Source organism: Manis pentadactyla, chromosome X, assembly GCF_030020395.1.
Source record: "Manis pentadactyla isolate mManPen7 chromosome X, mManPen7.hap1, whole genome shotgun sequence".
Taxonomy (NCBI): Eukaryota; Metazoa; Chordata; class Mammalia; order Pholidota; family Manidae; genus Manis; species Manis pentadactyla.
In genome coordinates, this window is record NC_080038.1 from 25,633,729 (window position 1) to 25,656,376 (window position 22,648).

Here is a 22,648-nt window from a genome sequence, read left to right on the forward strand (position 1 = left end):
TCCTTTTAGTCCCAAAGCTGGATTAGAAAGTATATATTGCATGACAGGGATCAAATATATGCTATTCCAAACTGAGAATTTTGAGCTGGCAGCTTTAGGGTCATTTGTAGCTTTTACTATTTATGACTGTAACACGCTACAAATACATCACAAGCACTCCCTGACTTAATAAGAGGTTGCATTTTAAACAAACATCCTGTTACACTGTATCAAATTCTTTACATAGCTTCAAGGGCAGCAGCAAGTCCCCATCCTTTACATTTTTGGAAATAATCCAAAGCCATTTGATGCCCAACATCTGATTGTTTCATTCAATTCACAATCACTGGGTATAATTATTGAGCAAGGTATGGCTATACAATAATACAACAGTTATCTGATGATCATAAAATAGTGCCCAGGTATTTCCAGAAAAGGAATTTCAAAAATGTTTAGAGAAAGGACAGCATTTGTAGGTGAAGCACAGGTCACTTTCATGAAGTTTGCATGCCTGTCTCTCTGCTAAATAAACTAACTAACAAACAAACAAGAATGTGTGATACCATTTGCTTTTCTTCCCTGAAAAAAAAAATCAGGTTTGTTTATTTGTTCTTATCTTTAGAAAAATTTGGGTATGCTTTTGGGAGCGTAACATATGTGTAAATATCATCCGTCAGGTCTCAGAAGAGGAAAAAAAAGTGTTGAGAGCAAAGAGAAACCAGAAGATTAGTTTTAAGGAAAAGAACTCCAGGGCCAGTATGAAGGCCAAATTAGTCTATAGACTCGATGGCTGGGCACACAAGGAAGAGGTGGTCACAATCTCCCAGGTAACATATGAAGGGACTTCAGGATGGAGTGAAATTCACAGATTTAGAAGCCAATTTAATACATGTATCAGTTGAGTAGAGAAGAGAGAGGGAGGGAAAGGGAGAAGGTAATTCATAGGTTTCAAGATTTAGAGCCAATAAAATTAAGCAGTTAAACTACATTGAAAACCTAGGAAATCTACCCTTGTTTTAGGGGCAGATAATGCCTTCTACTTGAGACATTTCATAGCCACTAGGCTATGCAGGTGGAGATGTATGGTAGGTGGCTGTAGGTACAGTACTGGAGATAAAGAGAAAGATAAAAAATGGAAATAAAAACTGATAAGTCTTAATGGTAGTTGAAGCCAGGAGAGATAGGTACTCATAATGTATATAAAGAAAGAAGAGAGAAATAAGAATGGAACACCAACATTTAAGGGTTGTATAGAGTGAAGAAAGCCAGTATTGATTATTGTTACAACTGCCAAATTTGTATCATGAGTCACTACCATTCCCCAGAACTTAAGATTTTATATCCACCTGTCTACTCAACATCTGCTCCTGGATGCAGAACAGGCATTTCAAAAGTAATATGTCCACATCTTCTTCCTAAAATATGTTGCTTTTGGAGCCTTCTCCACCTCAGTAAATGGGTATCTCATTTCCCAGTTGCTCAGGTAAAAAGTCTTCAGTCTTCCTTGATTCCTCACTTTCTTTCTCACCTAAATCTAATGCATTATAAAACCTTTCAGACTTTGTCCTGGAAATACAGTAGAATCCAACCACTTCTTACCTCATTCACTTCTCCTGTTTTGGTCCAAACCACAGTCATCTCTCGAATAAAATATAGTAAGAGTCTCCTAATGATTTCACTCACTTCCCTTCAGTCTATTATAAAAGAGGGGCCAGATAAGTCAAAACATACCTTTCCTCTGCTCAAAATCCTCCAGAGACTTCCATCTTATTCACAGTAAAAGCAAAAGTCTGTACAGGGGCCTACAAGGACCAGCATATTCAGATTCCTCTTACTTCTCTAGACTCATCTACTACAATCCTGCTTGCCTGACCCTTTCCTGTCACACTGGCCTCAGGGCTCCTCATGCCAAGCATACGCCTGCCTCAAGACATTGCCATTTATTAGGCACCTCCTGGACTGTTTTTCTTCCGAGTACCTACGTGGCTCACATCCTGAGGTCCTTTACATTTACATTTTGCTTAAATGTCACCCTTTTAGCGAGGTCTTTCTTAGCTACCATATTTAAAGAGCAGCACTTCTTTTACACACACACACAAACATTCTCAGCTCCTTTCCCTCTTTATGTTTCCACATTGCACTTACCACAATCTTAAATACCATATATTTAACTTTTTTTTTTGTTACTGTCTTCTACCCTCTCCTTCCCAGAATATAAGTTTCACGAGAGGAAGGATTTTCACTGCTGGGTACCTACTACCAAGAATTGAGCCTACCTAGTACATACCTAGTACCAAAATATCACGGAGTGGATGAATTCTTATGACGTTTTTGACAGATGACATTTACCAGGCTCTCACAATGTGCGAAGCACCTCACCCTCACTACTTGACTAGAGAAACAGGAGAATTGTAAGATAATATCATTCTGGAACCCAAGAAAGAGAAAGTTTCAACTAGTACAGTTGATCAGCAGGACCAATGTTAAAATGAATTCAAGTACATGGATAAATAAAAATAGGGCCATTAGCTATTACAAAAGTCATTGATGACCTTAGTGAATCCTTGTTTTCAATAAAGTAGTGGTACCAGGGACAGCAGATTGGAGTGGGTCAAACCATCACTAGGAACTGAAGAATAGTAAACAGTAATGTCAATTACTGCTTCAAAAAAATTGAGAGTAAGGGGAAACAAGCCTAGGTGGATAGAAAGGATAGCCTAAAAAGTTCTTTTAGGATGAGGGAGACTTGGGCATGATGATAGGCTGCAGGAAGGAGCAAGAAGAAAGAAGAAACTGAAGATCCCAGAGAAAGAAAGCAGAACAATTACTAAAAGAATATGATGGAATATATGAAAGAACTCCAGTGTCCAGCTAAAGTAGCTCTTTGCCGCACATATAAGACAGGGCTTAATAATTCCTCCCCCCTTTTATTGTTTCTTTAAAGTGAAGAAGAGGAAGAACCTCGAAACAGAGCAGCAAGGAGTAATTTATAAGTGCTTCATGGTTAACAAGGATGGAGCACAGAGGTGAAAATTTTTCAGTTTATCAAGTATTGATTGTGATTATTAAACTTTGAAACATATCATTAGGGAGGACAGGAGAACACAAATGTATTATTAGTTTAAGGAATAGTCTATTGCATGCATGAACACACAGATGTATATATACATATGCCCATGTACACACATACACACATTCTGAATCTTTCCTAGAACGTACACATATTCTTCAAGTATCTGGGAGCTTTTGTGAGGAACCTCCAGCCCTACTGAAGCCTCCGATACTAGTACTAGCCCCTCTACTTGATGAGTTTGCTCCTTGCTGATTGGTAGTTATTGAAGCCCTCATATAGTGACAGACTATTCAGAGTTAATGTTCATTTCTTGCTTAAAGAGTGATCCTGGAATAGAAATAAGGAAATGAAATCTCATGACAGTGTCATCATAAAGTCATCAACCAGATGGCAGTCCTTGAAATCTAATCCTTACAGGCTTCTCACAATAATTTGCAATATCACATCTAATATTACCTTATTCAACAATTCATATCTATTCACAGATTGAAGAGAAAGTAATGAACTTGCAGAGGCCCATACTTCTGGCTTAATATGCTAACATGGATTCTATAGGGAATATGATCAGGAAAACAAAATATTTGCCTATATAAGTCACAATGATGATCTATGTTCTGAACTGAATTGTTAAACTACACAATTTAGTTTTAATTCATGAATGGTAGATTAATCCCTTTTAGGCACATATGGCTATATTTATCTATATAAAATGGTAAATACAGGTCCAACCAAAGCCAGTATAGAATTTGAAGATTCCTCTGACCCATTAATAAACTTAACTTGAACTCTAAAATACAAAACAAGGTTAGTTTACTTTTGTTTTTGATTATGTCTTGAAACTACAGCCTGCCAGTATATGGTATCAAAGTCATGTTCTTCCAAATTACATTTTTATATCTTATTTGACATTCAACAATTTAAAACTGAATTGAAAATTTTATTGCTTTAAATAGGCTTCCAAGTATACAAATTTTTGCACATATTTCTTCATATGATTGAAAGTTTCAGTGCAAGCAATACATTGGTGTTTAGTAGCAAAACCCAAACTGTAAGAAACAATGTAATCAGAATGCTTTCACCAGAGTCCCTCCTACATAAAAAGTCTTGGTTACAGATATTTTTCAAATATACGAGATACCTTTTCCCCATAACTCAAATATCAATATCAATAATGTCTCCTTTTAAAATTATGTTTACAAGACCAACAACAAAAGTGAAAGTGATCATATCCTGCAATAGTTGTCGTTTTTGAGATTTTAAAGTCTGATTCTAGAAAATGGATAAGTAGAAGAAGTAAGATAGAAACAAGGAAACAATAATGTGAACCACTTTGTAATGGAAACACTTTTTATTTATAAAATCTGGCAAAAACTCTTTCTGAAGTCGTAGTATGTAATTGCTATAAATGTACCCCAAACTACTTTAGGTGAACATCTACAAAGATGATCTAGAGCAGGGTTGTCAATAACATTTCCTGTGATGATGGAAATATTCTGCTTTGCAGTGTCCTATAGGGAAGCCACTTGGGGCTCTTGAGCACTGTAAAGGTGACTGATGAGAAAAAGAAATGAATTTTAAATTTGATCCAATTTACATTTCAATTAAATTCATTCACATTTAAGTAGCCACCTGTGACTAGTCACTGCCCTATTGGACCACACAAATTTGGTGGATGATAGTGATGTTACTTCATGTTTGGATTTATCAGGGCAAGATACTGGATAAAACAGTCAAAATACAAAAGATCACATAAAATGTTTTCTTGTTCTTTGTGTACCTAACCTAAGACCTGTAGAAATGTAAAATTAGAGAAGCTGTAGCCAAGTAGAATATGGTTTAATTTGCACAATTGACACACATAGCTTACAGAGAATGTGGACTTCTAAAGTAAAGGTATCATTAGCCAATAGAGAATCCAGCTGTCAAGACCTCTCACACTGCCCCGAGCAACCATCAAGCCCAAACGGTCCACTGTTGCCATGATCCTACATGAACATACTGTACAAACATACTCTAAATGAATATACGACCTACATGAATATACTGTATTTGCTTAAAAATTTGGTTATCTCTCCAGGAAACTTAATGCTCTCCAGCTATAGCATGCCAGTTTGTCAATCAATTGATTCTTCCATGCCCTTTGGAGCAGACATTCTTTATTGGCTGGCTCAGCCTCAATTCCTAGGCAATAAAAGGATATTGCGGTATAATTCTGGCCCTAAAGTTCCTGGGAAAACTGTTGCTTTCATTATATAAGCACTGCCACTTTCCCTTCTTCCAGCTGGGATGCACAAGTTTGGGGTAAATGCCAAGAAGAACATGAAGACGTCAGGGCTGACATTGCTGAGCCACTGAGCCAACATCAGCATCTGCCTACATCTGAACTTGGCATTAAGTGATGCAAAGAGACCTCTATTAGGAAAGCTAGTCAACTTGGGTTTTCTGTTACTTGAAACTGAAAGTATTCCTAATGGATACATTTCTCTCCCGCATTCAGTTATTGGCATACCAGAACACTTGGAGTTATTTTTCGTTTGTTCAATCAAAAATGTTTTGGGCATAATTACTACCTGTCAAGCAAAGTGCCAGGTAATACAGCAGCCGAGCAGCCAATGTGCATACCCTCACAGAGTCCATATTTTCATAAAAGACAAAGACCTGTAAATACTTTCATACAGTGCAGTGAGATAACACTATAACGGGGTCCAAAAGACCATGGGCTTTAGGATTAGTAGTTAGAGAAGGCTTCCTAGAGGAATTGGCATTTACATTGAGAACTGGATAATCAACAGAACTTAACCAGGCAAAGAGGAAGGAATAATAAATATATGTCAGCAGGTTATGGAGAAGAAAGAGCACAGTTATGAAGAAATGAAAATAGCTCAATGTTACTTAGTTGTGTTGGGGGTGTGAGGGGAGGGCATGGAGAGACAGCAGAAAATTAGGCTGGAGTTTAAGGAAAGGCCACTTCCCACAAGACCTTGGTCATTTAAGGGAGTGCAATTATCTTCAACTAATAATGGATAAGTCACAAAAGGCTTTAAAAGTGGGAAGGGAGTGAGCTACATGAACATACTGAATTTAGAAAGACCATTCTGCATTCTATGTAGAGAATGGATGGGAAGTAGGAAGAATGCAAAGAGGGAAACCAATTAGATGAATGATGTAGTCATTCAGGCAAGACAGGGTAGTCAAGGAGCAGGGATGAAGAGAAGAGACTGGATTTGAAGGCCATTTAGGCTGTAAATAGCTCTGCGATAGCTTTAGCTGTTGGAGTTGCAGGAGGAAGAGGCAAACATGAGTTTCTGATCTGGACAACAGGATGGGCTTTGGTGGTGTTCCCTGGACAGGGATCACAGGAAGAAAAGCAGGTTGCATTTGGAGAAAGAGGTTGGAAGAGGGCAAAGCTGAGTTCAGCTGTGGGCCTATTCAGTTTGAAATTCCTGAGGGACATAAAAACAGAAGGAAATCAGTAGGACATGCAGGTCTGAAACTCAAAAGATAATCTCAGTTGCAAACAGTATAAATGGATAGGCATCAGCAGGTCGAAACTACACCAGTGGGTGAATATTCACGGAGTGTATGTGAGAAGGGAACAGGGAAAAACTTGGGAGGCATGAGTCAAAATTAGCTTGCAGGTTCTGTATGGGCCAGCAAAAAATGTAATTTGGCTTCTAACATTCTATTTTACTTTACCCATTGGAGAAATAACTATATACTTTCCTTGGGTGGTAGCTTTTTAGAGACCAAGTCAAAATAAATAAACTGGAAGCTCCTCCTCTGAACAATCCAAAGACCTCAAACAAGCGATCCGAAGGACTGAGAGAGCTGTGTGGCAATTTAAAGAGCATGAGAATGGGGGGAGAGAGGACTGCCAGAAAGAGCTGTGTAGATGGGACAGACAAGTCTTTCTTTTTGGCTGCTTGTTAGCTTACATTTACTAACCTCACCAATTTAATTTCTGATTTCAATTTGCTTTCCCAAATTGCTCTTTGAGAAGCAGGTATTTCCCACCGAGATCTAAATATTGACTCTGATACCAATTCATTCCATATGAGTAAGTCTTCCTGAGCGTCATCTGCCCTCCGGTAACCGAATAGACACATACTAGATCTGCATTTGGAGCAGAAAATCCAAACCTTGCTACTGTGAGGAGACAGTAACTTGGAGAATTTTTTCCAGTTAACAGTCCCTTGTTCAAGTTTGTCCTCCCTCCGCAAGGGTCCTTTTGATAAGGCCCTAAATATGATTCCCCAACTTCAGGTGGAATCTTCTTTTGTACAGTCCTCTGAACATCCACTGTCCAAAATTCAGGACTAGAGCTGCTATATTCACCAGCTTAAATCCTCAGGAGTTTTTACTCTTCAATCTTTAACTCATTTTCAAGATTTATTTGGTCTCTCAATTTCCATATACCAATACCTCATTATTCCTAAGAGTTTCTGCTCTGAGTTCAAAAAAAATTTTTTTTCCCCTCAATGGTGGCCTTTTCTTCTTAATAAAGTTCACCTAGGCAACTTCTTCAGTAATCCATGTCATCTTCTGGAAGTAATTTGCCTTTCACTGGGGTCTTTCTCATCACTGCATAGGTACTAATTTTAATTTTGCCCCTGTTTTCTGACAGAAAAATGAGTACCTGATAATACTTAACTTACCAAAGCACGAACAAGGCAACACTACGTTATGCAAAGAGAGTCATCTTTCAACAAACAGTTACCAGCTCTCTATTATATCACCTGGTTCAAGCCCCCAGGATGTGTTAAATAAGAAAGACAGCCTCTGTCCTCAGGGAGTTTAGGCTAATGTGAAGGATAAACACTAAACAGTTACATAATACACATTTTTATTTATAATTAGGATAAATGTTAATAAAAGAAAAGTACAAAGGGCTATAAGAGTGGATAATAAGGAGACTGGACCTATTTTGAGGAGGTGGGGTCTCTAAGAGCTGTTAATTTCCCTAGATACATAATGGGAAATGAAGTTATGAGTCGTGTTATACTGCAGATGTTCCTTTTGGGTGCACAGAGACAGAATGATGGCACTATGGGCAGCTATAACTCCAAGGTGAAGTCCAAAATTATTTCCTTGTCAGATTAAGGATGGGGCAGTGTAGGCCACGATGGAATAGAATGACATTTCATTGGCTAGAGTTCTCAGAGCAGACTGACAAATGGCTCTTCTAGCTACAAAGCAGTATTTTGTTTCTGTCTAATCTCTTAGTTATGCCACTACCTTCATGACTGTGGGCAAATCATTGAATTTCACCAGTCTTCAGGTCCCTCATCTTTAAAGTAAGACAAATTAGGCAAGTCTGTAAGTTTAGTTGGTATCTGTCATCTTGGCTCCTCCCAAGCCACGGTTTAGCAGGATTGGGAAAACAAATCTGCCCTGGCCACCCAGTGTCACCACACCATCATGAGAGGCAACAGTAGTCTCAGAAATGACGTAGTTCGTACCTTTTATGAATGGTAGCCCAAGAGGCATTGATGTTCTCTGTGATCATGTGCACTTTTCTGGTATCATCTGCAGAATAATCCCGGAGAAGTTTCAGTGCCAAGTCATTTGCCACATCTATATTTATCTGCCACTGGCGGAGGTCTTTGGCCAACTGCTATAGATATACATGAGAAAAAGAACAAATGTCAGTTTTCTCTGAAATCTCTAGTTGGAGTTTCTTAAAATGCTTCATGAAGAGCTTCTGAATACTCAGGTCAAAGCATGTCTACATGAGTGCTTTTAACCTACCATGTGATTTACTCTAGCATGAGAGTATAAGCTAACCTAGTTACACTAGTTTTCATGATAAAACTTTTCAAATGCAGCATCTGGAACAGTAATCAGGTATTTCAATTTAGTAGCAATTAATTGGAAGTAAACGGGGCTTAACTGTTTTTATCATGGGAGAGAAGCAACTATACAAATAAGCTCCCATATCATGTTTATATGACATATACCAAAATATGAATGGAAAAAAATCTTGTGTTTCTTTCCTTCTTCATTAACTTGTTCAATTGTTTATGTAATTAGTGCCATCTGCTGGCATTCAACTAAAGCTGCATACAGAAACTATTGAACATTTAAAGAGCAGTGCTGCTGTTCTAGTTATGAACTTCTCTGAAGATCAATTTATCCATACTACTTTTAAAAAGATCCTACTTTAAAACCAAGATAACACTTCAAATATAAGAATCTTGCTAAACCAAATGACCTACGCTTTCTTCTTTGTCTTTGGCAATCGAACAGTAGCAAACTATGTATCTTATCACTTGACATATCATACATCAAAGAAAGAAATAGAAAAATGATAGGCTTATCTGGAAGCACACTAGCCCAAAATTTCTATTGAGCAATGCTGCAAGTGCATGGAGGAGAGGCTTCTAAGCAGTGAGATAATATTAAATTGCCAAGATAGTTATATCAATTCCAACATGGTGGGTTGAACAATTGATAAATGAGCAGAGGAATAGGAACAGGAAATTCAAATGAGAGAAAGAATAAAAAGTTCTTATGAAAAAAGGAAAAGACAAAATTAACTTAAAAAAATAGAGTATTAAATCAAGATGGTACAATTTGACATCAATTAAATTAATAAGAAATAAAATCAAAAGCCAGAAAGACCATGGCTTAACTAGCACATTCATGCACTGCTGCTGGGAACAGTATCTATTGGGACAGTCTGGCTATAGATACCAAGTGACATACAAATGCTTACTCCCATTGATCCAGTAATCTCACTTTTGGTATTTTTTCCTAATCAAATATTTAAAAGAAGGGAAATATACTATAGGAATAAAGATCTTCATTAATTAAGTAAAAAAGCGAGAAGACATTAAAATGACATAGTACATCAACCCAATGGTCTAATATGCACTAAATATGCATAGAAGTCATAAGTAAAAAACAAAGCGCATTTCTATCTACACTGTATTTCTTAAATCTGTAAAAATACATAGTCACAAACAAGAAGGGGAACAGAGGAAATTGAAAATAATTGTTGTTTCTGGAAAGAATAATCATTTTTGTTTTAATATTTGTTATTTCGTGCTAGTATGTTTATAAAATAAAAATCAAACTAGCACTTTTAGCATAGTTTCAGTATGTTTGAATGGACTCCTGTTCCTTGAAAACCTATCATCTATATATAATCTGCCATTTCTCAGTGAAGTACAACATCCTCATTTAGAATCAAATGAAATAATTACATTTTGAGCATATAGCCAATAGACCCCGATAACCTAACTAGTACTAGCACCAAGCAGTTAAAGCCAATATCACTAACTTTTGCTGTGAAAAAAAGAGACAGACAGTTTTTAAAGGCCTACTATAGTTGCTGCACTACAAAGCAATTAAAAGTTATTCTTGTGGAATGTCTGCCTCTCTTTATATACTCCTTTGATCAAGCCCAGCAGCTCCTGTTTTCCACTCTTCAGAGCCTCACACTATTCAAAAGCCTTTCCAAGGAGGTGAAACACACATCCTGAAGGCTTTCCCTTTCTAGAAATGTCCTAGGTTACAAAATTACATGTTCCTTCACCCCTCCTCAAATGTGGCAAACCTACAGTGGTAAAAGTAATGCACTCTAAGACACGAAAAACCAATTGGCCCTTATTGCCCAGAATACTGCTTTTGTATCTTAAAAAAGAGCTTATTATCTCTAATCTAACAAATGTCTAATCGGGAGTACAAGAATCCACAAAACTCAGTAATTTGGTTACTTTTCCCAAGGTAATTAATTCCTTTTTAAGAAGGATTGTTAAAGAAATACTTACGATGAACCAACATCAGAGCAAATGTGTATAAATTTAGGCATATAAAATATAAATTAATAAATATAATTAAAATCATTTATTTTACCTGAGAAAGAGAAATAACCTTGGAAGCCACCCCTCAATCATGGGTTGCTATTTGAGAAGTCCAGATATAAGGATATACTCTTTGGTTCTAATGAACAGATCATAAAAAATACCTAGAAGTTTAAAAGTATGCTAGATTTTCCCCAAATCTTGAAGGAAATAGCAAGCTAATGTTAAATTAGAGACTTCAGAGTAAAAAGGTAGCAAAAGAGTAAGGCTAGACTCAAACCAGAGCTGTTTGATATACTTTAATGCTTGAAAGGCAAAAATGTACAAGTCATCCATTATTTTAAATCAAAATTGTATTCACATTTAGATTCAGATTTTTTTTTTACCTAAGGAAATGTTGACCCTACTAGCATTAACTACAAGCACTAACTGTCACTGAATACTGGCCCAGATTTTGTGAGGATGTAGGATTAAAAAGAAAAAAAAATCCCATTGCCCTTGATCAACAATGACAGGGCTAAGGCCCTTATCTAAAGTCAGAGGTTCTCAATCACAGCCTTCTCATCTCCCTTCCTAAAGACATTCACCAGGACAGACTGATTTTTCTTCTTTCTAAGGTAATATGTTGACCATCTTGGCCTTTGACCAAGTGTCATTCACACCAGGCACAATGACATCGACCAGCTTTGCCTACTACTGTGAAATATACTAGTGGGATAACTCTGGATCACAGAAACAGTATAAATTCAAAAATATAATAGAATTCACATATACTTCTTTTTTATTTCTGGATTCTATTTACCATGGTATACATTACAGAGAATTGTTTGTGTGGTGATCACAGTGTGTGAAGAAATTTAAAACACTGTGAGCACTAGCCTATAAAAAAAGATGCTTGTGTGTGTGTATTTTCTACGAAGAATGTAAATGCTAAATCCCTAAAAGACTGTGTCCCTAACCAGGAAAGAAATACTTCATATTCAAACCTAATATGATGATGCTATAATTTGTGCTTGGTATTTATACACAGTATTTTAGGCAGAAAAATGATTGTAGACTATGGGACAATCTGAATTAATTTGCAGACTTTTGAGCATTAAAGGTTTTCATTTTTAATCTTTGTCTTTTCTCACTTAAAAAAAATTTTTAAAGAACTCTTTTTAGGGTTATTGACCCTATATAGGGGAAAACAGGGGAGGAGGAGAAAGAGCAGTTAAAAATCTAGGCAATAGAATGAGCCTGCTAGGTTTGAATATTGGCTTGATCACTTACTAGTTATGTGACAAATGGGAAAGTTAATTTTCCTCTCTGTGCCTCAGTTTCCTCCTTTGTTAAGTGGGTGAACTAACAGTATCCACCTTGAGAGATTATTATGAGGTTAATTTAGAAAATCCAGGGAAAGCACTTAGAATGGTCCCTAGCATATCTGAAGCCTTAAATAAATACTAGCTGTAATCATCATCACTACCACCACCACCACCACCACTACTACTGTTTTCCCTGAGCCACACTCCATTCACTAAAAGAGGAGTCTCTGCTGAATACAAAGCAAGGGACTCAACTGTTTTATAGACATCGTCTATAATGCTGCAGTTCTAAAAGGCTCCCTTTAATTTAGAAGATAGATGTGAGGACATAGACCTATAATTAAAATGTTAAGGCTGAGTATTATTTAAGTTTTCTTATAAATTGTGTTCTGGGATGTTCACCTACAAGTGGAATTAACATTTGTTCCAGAGGAACTAGATCTTTAAATTTTAATGACTGTGATTCAATTGAGGTTCCTGAAAGGCAATGCAGAGTAACTGAAAAGGTATCTTCCCAGGAAGTCTTGCTTGGCGATTGTCTTGCAGTTTGATCTTAAGAAAGTCATTAACCTTTGCAGCCCCAGTTTAGTTGTCTGTAAAACCGGATGGGGCTACTCACTCTGCTTGTGCCTCAGGTTTGTCGTGAGGTCAAATTCAAAATCAAATTGCTTGGAAAATTATACAACATGATCCTAATGTATTTATGGATAAAAAGTTCTACATCTTGGGTTTCTCTCATTTTGCCTAGGAAACTGTGTTTGCATACATGAACTAAAAGATTCATACAAAAAAATTAGCTCTGTGAGCTAATAGCTAAAAGCTTATTAGCTCTTACATCCATTCTCTCTGGCCATCGCCTACTCTACTCAGTATTGCAGATGAATTAACCCCCTTAGGGACCAGAATTTCTCAGTATTTCTTGCTAGCTGCTTTTAGATGAGTTAGGCCATGAGAGGCCCTGATGAGAGATGAAAGAGCAGGAAGCAGGGGCGAAACTTAAGTGCATCTCCCTTTCTCTCTATGTGGGCAGTGTCATCTTTGTGTCTCTATTTCCCACTGAACGGCCCTGCCCTCTGCAGTTTCAGTACCTGTTGTGCCCCCCACAGATGGCTCTGGTTTCCGGGCTTTGGCAACACTGGCTGGCCCTCCAGTCCTTGAGGTGGTAACAGCTTCCTGATGCTGCTCATCTCCTTGCTTCACTCTCTCCTACTGGGCTTCTCAGCTCCCCCATTAGTGATGGGACCAGTCCTCTATAGTAAATTCCTTCTGAAATATCTAGGGTGGTTTCCAAACTAAGCTCAAACAATACAACCTAGAACAAGTCTCACAGGAAATGACCCTGCTTACAGTTACACAGGGGAAATTTAACATACCAAGTATATATTTCATGAAATATCAGACTTTATTTTGCATCCTTCTCTTCAGTCTCAGAGGGAGAGATGACTCTTCTGCTGTGGGATTCTGATTCTTCCGTCTGGACCCTCATCTATTCTGGGATCCTCCTCCATGGACTCCCTCTATCTTTGTGTCTTTTCCACCTCTTGCCTTCCTGCAGGCACTTTCTCTACAGTCTTCAAACATGAGTCTCTCCCCTCATCTTTAAACAACACCAACAAAATCTGCTATCATTTTCTTTCCCTTCACAGTTAAGCAGGCTGGAAGGCAAATGATTAGCTCATTGCCTCAACTTTTTACATTCCTGCCACTCGGTATTTCATCAAAATCTGGCTTCTGCCATCACCATCCCACTAAAACTATTCTGATGTAATAGATAGAACATAATTGTCACTGTGGCAAATTGCATTAGTGGCCCCAGTTCTTTACTGCACCCTATATCCATGCTATTTGCTATGTAACTAGATTTCCTGCTACAAGAAGCAGTTAACTTTTCTGCCCTTGATGATGAGCTTGGCTATATGACTTGCTCTGCCTCATCCTAATGGGATGTTAATATGTTAATATACAGAAGTGGCACAAGCAGAGGCTTAGAATGTGCTCCCACAGGGGGGCTATCCCTTTTATGCTTCTGCCATAACCATGAGACAAACATGCCTTGGGCCAGCCTGCTCATCCTTGGAGAAGGCTGAGTGACATGTGGAAGAATGCCACCCCAGCCAAATTGCAAACTCATGAAAAAGATATAGACGCTTATTGTTGTGTTCCACTGACATTCTGAATTTGCTTGTCACGTGGAGCTTTTGTGAAAATAGTTAAGTAATTCAGTCAGCAATGGACATTGTGAAAAATTTCAGGTTCTCATTGACTTGATTTATTTGTAGCAACTGGGCTATTGGTTATTTTTTTCTTGAAGTTCTGTCCTTTCTTGGCCCCCTCTCTTTGGGTCTTCTCTATACTCTCTCATGGTTCAAGTTTTTCTTTTTCTATCTGTTTCCCCAACATTCTGTCCCTAGCCCAGTCTTCTCCCTCTGCAGTGTAAGTGATCTTCAGCTGCAGCAGGAGGCAGGATGCAATACCAAAGAGGGGTTTTATCAAACTTTCCCCTTACATCCAAATCTTCTACCTTCATTACCATTGCCTTAATTTAGCCCTTCATCATTCCTTGCTTGCACACTGCAATAACCTTTTCATTGTCTCTTCCCCTCCACTCATGAGCCAGTCCTTCCATCCACATACAGCTGCTCAAGTGAGCTTTTTGAAATAGACTAGCAGCACATTGCTCCTCTGTAAAACCTGAAATGGCTCCCTATTACCTACAAGACAAAGTCCAAAGCTCTCTGCTTGGATGAGAAGGCCTTGAAATATATAAACCTTACCCACACATCCACTTTCATCTTTTGTTATCTTCTTTCCTCTAATCTAATCCCATAACTGCACATGTGAGAATTCAAAAACTCTGAAAGGTTAAGTGACTTGTTGAAGGTGACAGAGCAAGTCAGTGAAAGAGGCATCAAAGAAATACAGGCTTCTTGACTCCAATATTCAGGGTTCAATCTCGTTAAAGATATGCTTCCATATAAAATAATTTGAGGAAACAGATTGTTTATTATAATTGAACTTTGAAGAGTATAAGATAGTCTCAGTGATTATAGAATGATTGGAAAATTATTGTGTATAATAAACTAAGATTGCCGAACAAAGACAGCAGAAAAAAAAATACAGAATTGGTTTATTTTTAAAAAATGACTGAATAACTTAGTCCTAAGTATGAACTAATGTTCTATAAATCTTTACTGGGGAAAAGAAACACACTTTCTTGCTTCTGTGAATTAAAATGACCTATAAAACCTACTTATGAATTTATAACAGAAATGTTAAAATATCTGTAAGGAAGCTATTTCAAAAGTAAGGCCTCTCACCATTAACTTCAAGACTCATCTATTAAACTTTTGACATTACCAAACAACTCTATTTCAGAAGGTAACACTCTATACAGGCGATACTATTTAAGAAAATGGCCCTCATTTTCCAGCTTACTGGAAATGATTAATCTTTTCAATAGCTTTGAGGATTACATACCACAGTTGTTACTTTTTTGTCCTTTCAACAATGACTACAAGCTGAGAGCAGGCTAGTAATGTGTTATCGGCCAACCCATTAGAGTTCCATTATTTTCTGTCTTACATGGCTTCATGTAATGAATTTTCATAATTAAACTAATGGCATACAATTTATTTCTCCCCCCTCTTTACTTTCAGGCCCCATTTCTCTTCCAGCTTCTTTGGAATAAGTTCTATACAAAAAGAAGGAAGGATAGCCCTCCAAGTGCTTCATTACCTTAATTTCATTATGACATTTTGGAAAGCATTCTCTTCATCTGGGCTCTCTCTTTGATTTGTTGACTTTATTAAAGGACTTAAGCAGTGTTATAATTAACAAATCACCCAGCTACCCCAGGCATCTAAGTGGAGTCTGGTTGAGAGGGTATGGAAATGACTGGGCAGAAATGACTCTAGAGAGAATGCCAGAGGAAAGATCCCTAGAAAGTGACATTTTCTTGGCTATTTTTCAAGTCCCATGAGCCTACTGTGGTAGACTACATTATTGTTCACAAACATTCAGGACCTTTCCATGCCAGAGGATTATACATCTGCACCCCGCAAAATCAGGGATGACCATGTAACTGATTTTGGCTACTTGTCACTGCCAGGCAGAAGGATTAAGAGCCAATGGCATTATTTACCATGTTCCCTGCCTCTTTGATCATGGAAGTATATATCAAGACACATTTGCTACCAGTCAAAGTCCCTGAGTGATGAAGTTAAGCAGAACCCCCTTGTGATTCTACAATGGACATGCAACATGAGTAAAATATAAACTTTGTGTTAAGTGTCTAGATTAGGGAGTTGTTACTGTGTCATAACTTAGCCTATCCCAACTGACATACTTACTCAGGTATGATCCTATCTCGAGAATTTTAGGATCCAGTCATCTATTCCTGCAGGAAATCCAGCTAGTCTTTTGATAAGGATTGCACAGAGTCTGTAGATCAATTTGGGGATATTGCTGTCTCAACAATGTTAAGTCTTTTGGTCTGGGAACATGCGATGTTTTTTCACTTACTGAGATCTTTTAAAATTTCATTCAATAGTGCTTTGCAATTGTCACTGCATAAGTTTTGCATTTATTTTATTCCTAAGTATTTTGGATTTTTTTTGATGCTATTGTAACTGGAATAGTTTTCTAAGTTTTATTTTTTGGATTGTTCATTGCAAGTCTATAGAGAAACAATTGGTTTTTGTGTTTTGATCTTTTATCCTGCAAATTTGCTGAATTTATTAGTTCTAATACTTTTTTGTGTATTCCTTAGGATTTTCTGTACACAAGATCATGTCATCTGCAAATACATATAATTTTACTTCTGCCTTTTCAACCTGGTTGCCTTTTACCTATTATTCTTGCTGAATTGCCCTGGCCTGAACTTCTAGTACAGTGATAACTAGAAGTGGTAAGAGCAGACATCCTTATCTCGCTCCAGATGTTAGGTGAATGCATTCGTTCTTTCACCATGATGTTGGGTGTGGGTTTTTCTCAGATGCCCTTTATCAGGCTGAGGAAATATAAAAAAAATTTATATTATTTTCCTAGGATTGCCATGACAAAGTACTGGGTGGCTTAAACAAAAAAAATTATTGCCTCACAGTTCTGGAGGTTAGAACTAAAATCAAGGTGTCAGCAGGCCATGCTCCATCTGAAATCTACAGAGGAGAATCCTTCCTTGCCTCTTCCTAGCTTCCAGTGGTGGCTGTCCATCCCTTGGCGTTCCTTGTCTTGCAGCTGCATCACTCGAATCTCTGCCTTTACTGTCACATGGTGTTTTCCCTCTGGTCAGTGTATTTGCATTGTATTCTTCTCTCTATGTATGCCTCTTTTCCTCCATTCGTGAGGACACCAGTCATATTGGATTAAGGGCCCACTCTTCTCCAGTATGACCTCATCTTAACTTGATTGTATCTGCAAAGACTCTATTTCCAAATAAGGAAGTCTATTCACAAGTACTAGGGGTTAGGCCTTTAACACATCTTTTAAGGGGACACTATTACCCTACAATACCTTCTGTTACTTTTTTTTAGCCTATTTATCATGAAAGGGTTTTTGACTTTGTCAAACGCTTTTTCTGCAACTACTGAGATGCCCATGTGATTTTTGTCCTGTAGTGTACGGATGCAGTACATTAGAGATGGTTTCTGACTGATGATGGTTGGATTTATGATTTTTCAGTAGTGTAAAAGTGAAATGCATTCTGTAGAAACCATACTTCAAATTTGAATTTTGGATCTTTCCCCAGGCTAGCAGTATGTGGTACTATGTTCTCCCATGATGTGCGACAGCAGAATGGAGCTGAAGCTCCAGTCAGACATGTGATCATAAAAGTAAGCAACCCCTACAGTTAGAACCATTCTGTAGCCATATACGATTTTATTTTCCACTTTCAGTGGAATATTCAATAAATAACATGACATTTTCAATACTTTATTATAAAATAGGCTTTGTGGTAGATGATTTTGCCCAGCTGCAGGCTAATGTAAGTGTTCTGAGAATGTTTAAGATAGCCTAGGCTAAGCTATGATGTTTGGAGGATTAGATGTATTAAATGCATTTTTATTTTTAACTAACAATATTTTCAACTTATGATGGGTTTACCAGGGTATAATTCCATTAAAAGTTAAGCAAGATCTGTACACTGATTTAATTTTGTATGTTAAAAAACTAACCTTATGTTCCCGGAATAAATCTCACTTGGTTATGATATACAATCCTTTCAATATGTAGCTATTAGGTTTGAAAGTATTTTGTTGAGGCTTTTAAAGTCTATATTCAGAAGGCATATTGGTGTGTAGTTTTGCTTTGTTTTGTTTCCTGTGGTATATTTGGCTGTGAATATTCCTTCCTCTATTTTTTAGAAGAGTTTGTGAAAGACTAGTATTAAATCTTCTTTAAATATTTGCTAGTATTCACCAGTGAAGCCATCTGAACCTGAGTTTTGCTTTGGAAGAAGATTTTAAATTACTGATTCAATTTCTTTACTTGTTGTAGGTATATTCAGATTTCCTACTTTTCCCATTCATAGTATCTTCTTAATCTTTTTTAATCTCTATAAGGTTAGTAGTGATGCATCCTCTTTCATTTCTAAGATTGGTAATTTGAGTCCTCTCCATTTTTTCCCCTTAGTCTAGCTAAAGGGTTGTCAATATTGTTATTTTCAAATTACCCACTTTTGGTTTTGTTGCTTTTTCCTTTGTTTTTCTTTTTCTATTTCATTGATTTCATACTAATCTTTATTATTTCCTTCCTTCTGCTTGCTTTAGATTTAATTCCCTCTTCTTTGTCTAGTTTAAGGTAGAAGGTAGGGTCACTCATTTGAGATCTTTTTTTTCTTAACATAGGCATTTATAGCTATGAGTTTCACTGTAAACACTGATTAGTGGCATCTCATAAATTTTGGTATATTGTATTTTTATTTCTATTCATCTCAAAGTATTTTTGCATTTCCTTTGTGATTTCTTCTTTGACCTAATGGCTACTTAAGAATGTGTTGTATCATTCTCTCATATTTGTAAATTTCCCATATTTACTTTTGTTATTGATCTTTAATTTCTTTCAGTTATGGTCAGAGAACCTACATGGCATGATTTTAATCCTTTTAAATGTATTGAGATTTGTTTTATGGCCTAGCATATGGTCTATTCTAGAGAATATTTTACATGCAATTGAGAAGAATATGTATTCTGTTATTATTGGATGTAGTGCTCTATAAATGACTGTTAGGTCTTGCCAATTCACAGTGTTTTTCCAAGTCTCCTATTTCCTTGTTGATATTCTGCCCAGTTGTTCTATCCATTATTAAAAATGGGGTGCTGAAGTTTCTGTCTTTGTTGAATTGTCTATTTCACCCATAAATTCTGCCAGTTTTTGCTTCATGTATGTTGCTTAATTCTTTTCTTCTTTCTTTTCCTCAGAGTAGATTATTCCCACTGACCTGTCTTCAAGTTCACTTACTCTTCTGCTGGTTCAAATTTGATGTTGAGTTCCCCTAACAAAAATTTTATTTCAGTTATTGTACTTTGAAAGTCCAGAATCTCTATTTGGTTCCTGTTTGTAATTTATATATCTTTATTGATATTCTCTATTTGACAAGACGTGCACGTAGCCTTCTAGATCCCCCAGGAATATGTCAGAGCTTTTCAAAGTCCCCTGAAAATATCTCATTCTCCAGATCTTTTCACTTTTTCTCCAGACCCATGATTATCACAATTGGTATCACAACCTCAGACAGTTGCTATTTAACCAATTCCTGCTGATTGTTTTGGATAAACACTCTGGGGATAGGGCTTTTCCTGGGGAGTTAACTCAAAGTGAGATCAAATAATGACAAGGCTGTGTGTGTAGGTTTGTTCTAGGTAGCTGCAAGGTAGGTTGAATAATGATAATGCTCTGGGAATGAAATGGCTGTTTCTGAGGAACCCTAGTCCTGGTCCTCCCTCTTTGGTGTCTGTAAGACTGCTGATTTTCAAGGCTACTATGGAGCTGGGAGAAAGGGATAGGAATAGGCCACATTAAAAAGCCTCAAACCCTGCTGTTTTTACTGAAGTTTGGCAGTTTACATATTACTGCTGACCTTTGGTTAATTTCAGAATTCAGAAAAGGCAATTTTGACAATTTTTGCAAATTACTGCTTTTATGAAGGGGTGGATTTATGGAGTTGCCGCATTATATTTTCAAGCATGGTATTAAGTTAAACTGTGAAGAGGAAACAAGGCAAAATATGGTGCAATCAGAGCATAATGCTATTCAAGTATTGGTGACTCTCCATTAAATATTTATATAGTATAGCAATACCTGGAGGAACTATCCCATTACTTCCCATGTTCTGTTGTGGTGCAGGAAGCCCTCTGTTTGTATGCTTTGAGAAGTTTAATAACTTCAGACATACTTTGGGAGAAAAAGGACTATTAGGTTATTGATTCTCCTTAATCATGTGAAGCTTTAGGGGAGAACCAAAGGGAATAAAAACCAAAGAAGGAATGGCAGCTCCTGGCAAGAGTTCTGATAATGTTTTTCATCATTCTATCAGAAATCCAAACCTCAAACTATCAGTGTGGGTCTATTTGCTGATACAATTTTGTGCAACTCTAAACAGTCAACAAAATGTGTGACAGAATTCAGCTTCCATTACTGTACATATCCTTATGGCAGATAAGGGTGTTATTTAATACCACTCATCCCCCTAAGTAATTAAAACTACAAGGCTCCCCTTCAATATTTGAAAATAAATTCTCCCTGATTAGCTTCTTTCCTAGTAAAATGATTTAAGGTTCTCAAACAGCTGCTGTATTTACTATATATAACAAGTTCAACTTTTTAAACTAATTACAAGATTACAGTATATCTGTGTTTCAAGTTCCCTAAATAATGTCTTCAAAACACAGATATTTTGCAGCCTTGGAAATGTTTATTTAACAATTTTATAAATTACAGGATTTTTCGCCTTGGATAGTTTTAAGTATTGTATTGCCAAATCAGCTAGGCTCAAATATGATTTCACTTCTGTGTTGAATTCATGTACTCTTAGCTCAGCCAAGCACAAAACAGCTAATGCCATCATGTTTGAAAAGCTTTTATGCTGAATTTGACACAAAAGCAATCACAAAGCCGACAAAAAAGGAATTTCTCTTTCAAAAGCTGAAAGGGGAAAAAAAATAAATGAAAACTCTGGGCCTAGGTAAATCTCTCTTGATACTGGAAAGGAAAGTTTAAAATCATCAAGAAGTAATTTTTCCAAAAACTCCACTGCCAAGTTTGGACGAGTCTTAATAGCCCGGGGAACAGGCTGTGAAGTCAACCAAGATTCTGCCAAATGAAATAAATCCCATGATGGCCATTGCTGGCAGTTTTAGGTGAAAATGGCATACCATCTTAACTCTTAAAGAAGTTCAATGGTATCATCTCTCATAGGATTCTGTCATAGCCTATTGGCAGGGATTTTGACCAGGATGGAAAGCCTGTATGATTTTCTCTAACATCTGTTTTTCCATCTCAAAAGACCATTATTGTTTTACCAGGGCCATGGAAAAGACTGAATGAAGCCATGTGGTTAACAAAATCAACTGCTTACTAACTTTATGTTTTTTGTTTCCAAAAAATTAACGGCTATATAAGGAAAAAAAACTCTACATATATTATAGGCATGCCTTAATAACCTACCCATTAATTATTGACATGATAGGCCATCTATATAGTCTGTTCTTTTGCCAAATCAAGACTCTCCTGCTGCTGTCTCCTTCCCCCTGACCATGCTTTCAAGATGGAATTTTCCCAGATTTGATTTCTATTTTGTGAGGGGGTCCATTTTTCCTCCACTATTTTTTCTAACCAAGAACAGGTTGCGTAAATGTCCAATCAGTAAGGAAATAGTTAAAGATGGAAGTTAATGAAATACTGTAAAGAATTAAAAATGATATTTGTTTAAAGTTATGAAGCAACATGTATCAGCATTTACGCAATAATACTAAGTTTGAAAGCAGAATTGAACATTTTATCTACATTGTGAGGACAATTAAAAGACATAGATAAGAAATGGAAAAGATTACAGACAAAGGTGAGCAATTATGAATCATTAAACTGTTAGAATTGTAGGAGATTTTTTTCTTTAGTTCAGGTGTGGTGACTGGTTCAATTTTCAAGGAGTATAACAGTGCTGGTGGTTGGTAGCCTTTGAAACCATTCCACTGCGATGCTCCAGCTGCAAGGGAGTCTGGCTGCTGTAATCACAGCTCTGCAGCTCTGCAGACATAGCCTGGTGACTGCCTTACAAGGCTCTCCAGCTTTCTGGTTAATCTTAGGCACATGGACTCAGAAAGATTTTAGGGAGCAAGGAGATCTTGGTCAAATTATCCAATGTCTTCTTATGTCTGTTTTCACATTTTCTTCTTAAAAGAAAATTGTAAGTGATAAGCCAGCTAGTATCACTTAGTAGTGATAACACACTAGCCAGAAAGGCCAGACGTCCATTTTATATGTTCCCT

At 37.0% G+C, this 22,648-nt stretch overlaps 1 protein-coding gene across 6 annotated transcripts in view; it reads right to left on the minus strand.

The window, feature by feature from the left end:
- DMD (dystrophin) overlaps positions 1 to 22,648 on the minus strand; it is a 2,193,636-nt gene that overhangs the window by 515,187 nt on the left and 1,655,801 nt on the right. For all 6 annotated transcript variants that reach the window (XM_036917975.2, XM_057495970.1, XM_057495969.1 and 3 more), the window contains one exon: positions 8,512 to 8,666. In XM_036917975.2, coding sequence (XP_036773870.2) covers positions 8,512 to 8,666 — 155 coding nt within the window. The remainder of the gene's footprint in view (positions 1 to 8,511; positions 8,667 to 22,648) is intronic.